The 3480-nt window shown below is 52.7% G+C and overlaps 1 protein-coding gene across 1 annotated transcript in view; it reads right to left on the minus strand.

Annotated features, from left to right (window-relative positions):
* Positions 1-656: 656 nt before the first annotated feature.
* Positions 657-3480, minus strand: part of ACVR1C (activin A receptor, type IC) — a gene marked incomplete at its 3' end in the record, with an annotated part of 7480 nt that continues 4656 nt past the window's right edge. The window contains exons 4-8 of the mRNA XM_009082035.1: positions 3324-3474; positions 2455-2622; positions 1594-1750; positions 1129-1253; positions 657-787 (exon numbers count right to left, since the gene is read on the minus strand). Of these exons, the coding sequence (XP_009080283.1) occupies positions 657-787; positions 1129-1253; positions 1594-1750; positions 2455-2622; positions 3324-3474 (732 nt within the window). The remainder of the gene's footprint in view (positions 788-1128; positions 1254-1593; positions 1751-2454; positions 2623-3323; positions 3475-3480) is intronic.

Raw genomic sequence — 3480 nt, forward strand, 5'->3', positions numbered from 1 at the left:
AGCACCACCGACCCACCACCGACCCACACCCAAAATTCCCTGTGTCGGACTGAGAGCAAAGGAGAGCTAAACGGCTGGAACATCTGAACTCAGGAGAGGCTGAGCACCGAGGGCCCTTTCTCTCACTGGAAAGTTCTGCCTTAATTCTAGTTTTAAAACATAAAGAGTAGAATCATAGAACCATCAGGGTTGGAGGAGATCTCTGAGATCATTGAGTCCAACCATTAACCTGTCACTGCTGGAACCACTAAACCCTGACCCAGATCCTCCAGTGCCACATCAGACACCTCTGAAACTCCTCCAGGGATGGTGACTGCACCACCTCCCTGGGCAGCCCAAGGGGCATGAGGTGGAGGATGTGCTCAGGGATCACAGAATCACAGTATCATAGAATCATCAAGGTAGGAGGAGACCTCTAGTATCATCAAATCCAATCCTTAACTGTCACTATTGGAACCCCTAAACCAGATCCTCCAGTGCCACATCAGATACCTCTGAAACACCTCCAGGGTTGGTGACTCCACCACCTCCCTGGGCAATGTCCCAGTGCATGAAATAAATAATAAAATAAAACTGGAAAAAAATAAGCTAAAAAATAAACTAAATCAACCAAAATATACTAAATAAACTAAGATCAAAGAGAGAAATGGGTTTACCTCACAGCTTTGCCACTGGTTTGGAATATTTGGTCTGAGCTTCTGCTCACAGACAACCCTTCTCATGTCTTCTATCGAAGGATCGGAAGGCACAACGTCGTAGTAAGGCAGCTGGTATTCCTCAGTGATCCCTAGGGCAGATTTATTGTGTAGGTGACAGAGAATCCGAAGTGCCTGCTCCACAATAAACTCCAGCTGTTTTACAAACAGTGAGACAGAACAGAGGAACTTTTGGGGCCACCTTGAACAACAGCTCTGTGACATCTTCTGCCACCACTTGGCTGTGAGGTGCTGAGGCTCTGGCACAGGGGGCCCAGAGCAGCTGGGGCTGGCTCCTTCCTCGGGGGGGTTCCATTCCGTGGAGCAGCCTGGGCTGGTGGGAGCTGTCCCTGCCCAGGGCAGGGGTGGAATGGGATGAGCGTTAAGGTCCTTTCAACCCAAACCAGTCTGTATGAAAAGTCCCAAACCTCACCTCCAACGGAGCACCTGCGGGCTATCTCCCAGTACACCAGCCCCAGGGAGTAAATGTCTGCACGCTTGAAGGACTCGAAGATGTTCGTGTTCATCGCGTCGTCCAGGATCTCGGGAGCCATGTACCTTGAGAGCACACAAGGTCAGTTTGCTGGGCATGGCTCCTGGAAAAGACCACGGCTGTGCTGCCACGTGCTGGGGCCAGGTGACCTCTGTGGCACCAGAAGTTGTCCCCGAGCAGGCCCAGAGCACATGGAGTGATGACACACAGTGTCCATGCCACACTCCACATGGGGCAGGGAGCTCCATGCCACAGAACAGTTGGCAACCACCTCCCCACCCACCCAGCAGGGACAGAGGACAGGGCCTGCAGCCAACCCCTGGCAGACACCAAGAGTGGAGGGGACACCAGTGACGGAGGGAAGGGCTGGAGGAGCTGTCCCCACGGAGCAGCTGCCTCACCCACCTCCTGGTGCCCACCCTGGGGTTCTGGGGAATGTCGATGGTGTTCAGCACCGAGTCATGTTTCACCGCCAGGCCCAGGTCGGCGATGGCACAGCTCTCGTTCCTCTTCACCAGGATGTTCTTGGATTTCAGGTCCCGGTGCGCGATCGCTGGCTTCCCTGCTCACAGGAAGAGAAACCACCTCCAGATTTGACAACAGCAGTGTGAACTTTAACACAATGAGCAAGGATGCAAACCCAGTTTGATTCAATTGTGTTACTATACCCTATAGAAACATCAAAGCCTATTTTGGCCTGAGTAAAGCTCTGATAAATGCCATCGACTTCAAAAGAAATCATTGAGGGCACTTTGTTTCAATATCTGTATTTCAGGAATGAAACACAAACAGCGAAACTGGAAGTTCACCCTCCAAACTCAGGTAGAAAATTACAGAATCATGGAATGGTTTGGGTTGGAAAAGCCCTGTAAGATCGAGTCCAACTGTTCCCCCAGCACTGCCAAGGCCACCACTGTCCATGTCCCCTAGTGCCACTTCCATATGGCCGTTCAATCCCTCCAGGGATGGTGACTCCACCTCTGCCCTGGGCAGCTGTGCCAGGGCTGGACAGCCCTTTCTGTGATGAAATTTATCCCCTTTAGCACAGCTGCTCCCACAGGCATCCACCTTTGGATGAGGTGCAGACAATGGAAATGGGAAGGTGACAGTTCTGTTCCCTGCATACGCTGCACCAGTCATGCTCACACTGGTCCTTTTGTGCTAACAGTTTGGAAAACACAGAACCACACCACCCATAAACAGTTTTGCAGACAACACTGAAACACCTTAGAAGACTTGCAGGACGAGAGGGAGGGAAGCACTTGCCTTGTGTGCCCACGATCTCCATGTGGAGGTGTGCCAGGCCACTGGCCACCGACAGCGCCAGCCTGACCATGCCCTCCACGGTGACTGTGCCTCTGTTCAGGTAGTCGAACAGGGATCCCTGCTCGTGGTACTCAGAGACAAGCCAGAGCTGAGTCCACGTCCCGTTATCTACCCGGAGGAAGTGAGATTATTAAACATATTAGCTAGGGAAAGCCTTCCCTGTTTTGAGGAGTGCAAACAATTGAGTGTGCCAGTCATCCCACCAGGAAGGAGCTCAGGACAGCCACGTGGGGCCAGGTGGTGTTTCAGGTGGGAGTGGGGTCAGCAGAAGCTATTCTGAGACAGACACTTGGGATTTGGCATCATTTGGGTTGGAAAGCCCTCTAAGATCATAGAATCATTGTACATTAAAGGGTTGGAATGGATGTCCCAGCCCCAAGCCCTGCCCTGGGCAGGGACACCTCCCACCAGAGCAGGTTGCTCAAGGCTCATCCAACCTGGCTGTGAACACTGCCAGGGTTGGGGCAGCCACAGCCTCCCTGGGCAACCTGGGACAGGGTCTCACCAACCTCACAGTAAAGAATTTCTTTCTAATATATAACCTGAACTTCCTCTCTGTCAATTTCCCCCCATCCCTCCTTGTCCTGGCCCTGCAGCTCCTAACACAGATCCCTCTGCAGCTTCCCTAGAGCCCCTTCAGCTCCTGGAAGGTGCTCTGAGGTCTCCACACAACCTTCTCCAGGCAATCATCGAGTCCCACCATTAGACAGCACTGCCAAGGCCACTACGTAGAACCACAGCATTGCTTGGGTTGGCAAAGCCCCCGAGAGGACCAAGCCCAGAGGTGCTGCACACACCTCACCACATACCCTTGTTGTCAGCAGCAATGAAGCCCAAGATGTTCTCGTGCCTCAGCATAACTGTCTGGTAAATCTCAGCCTCCCGAAACCAGGACCGTTCATCTCTGGAGGAGAAGATTTTCACAGCTACATCCTCCCCACACCATTTCCCACGCCAGACCTCACC

This window comes from Acanthisitta chloris, unplaced genomic scaffold (genome assembly GCF_000695815.1).
Source record: "Acanthisitta chloris isolate BGI_N310 unplaced genomic scaffold, ASM69581v1 scaffold14169, whole genome shotgun sequence".
NCBI classification, from domain to species: Eukaryota; Metazoa; Chordata; class Aves; order Passeriformes; family Acanthisittidae; genus Acanthisitta; species Acanthisitta chloris.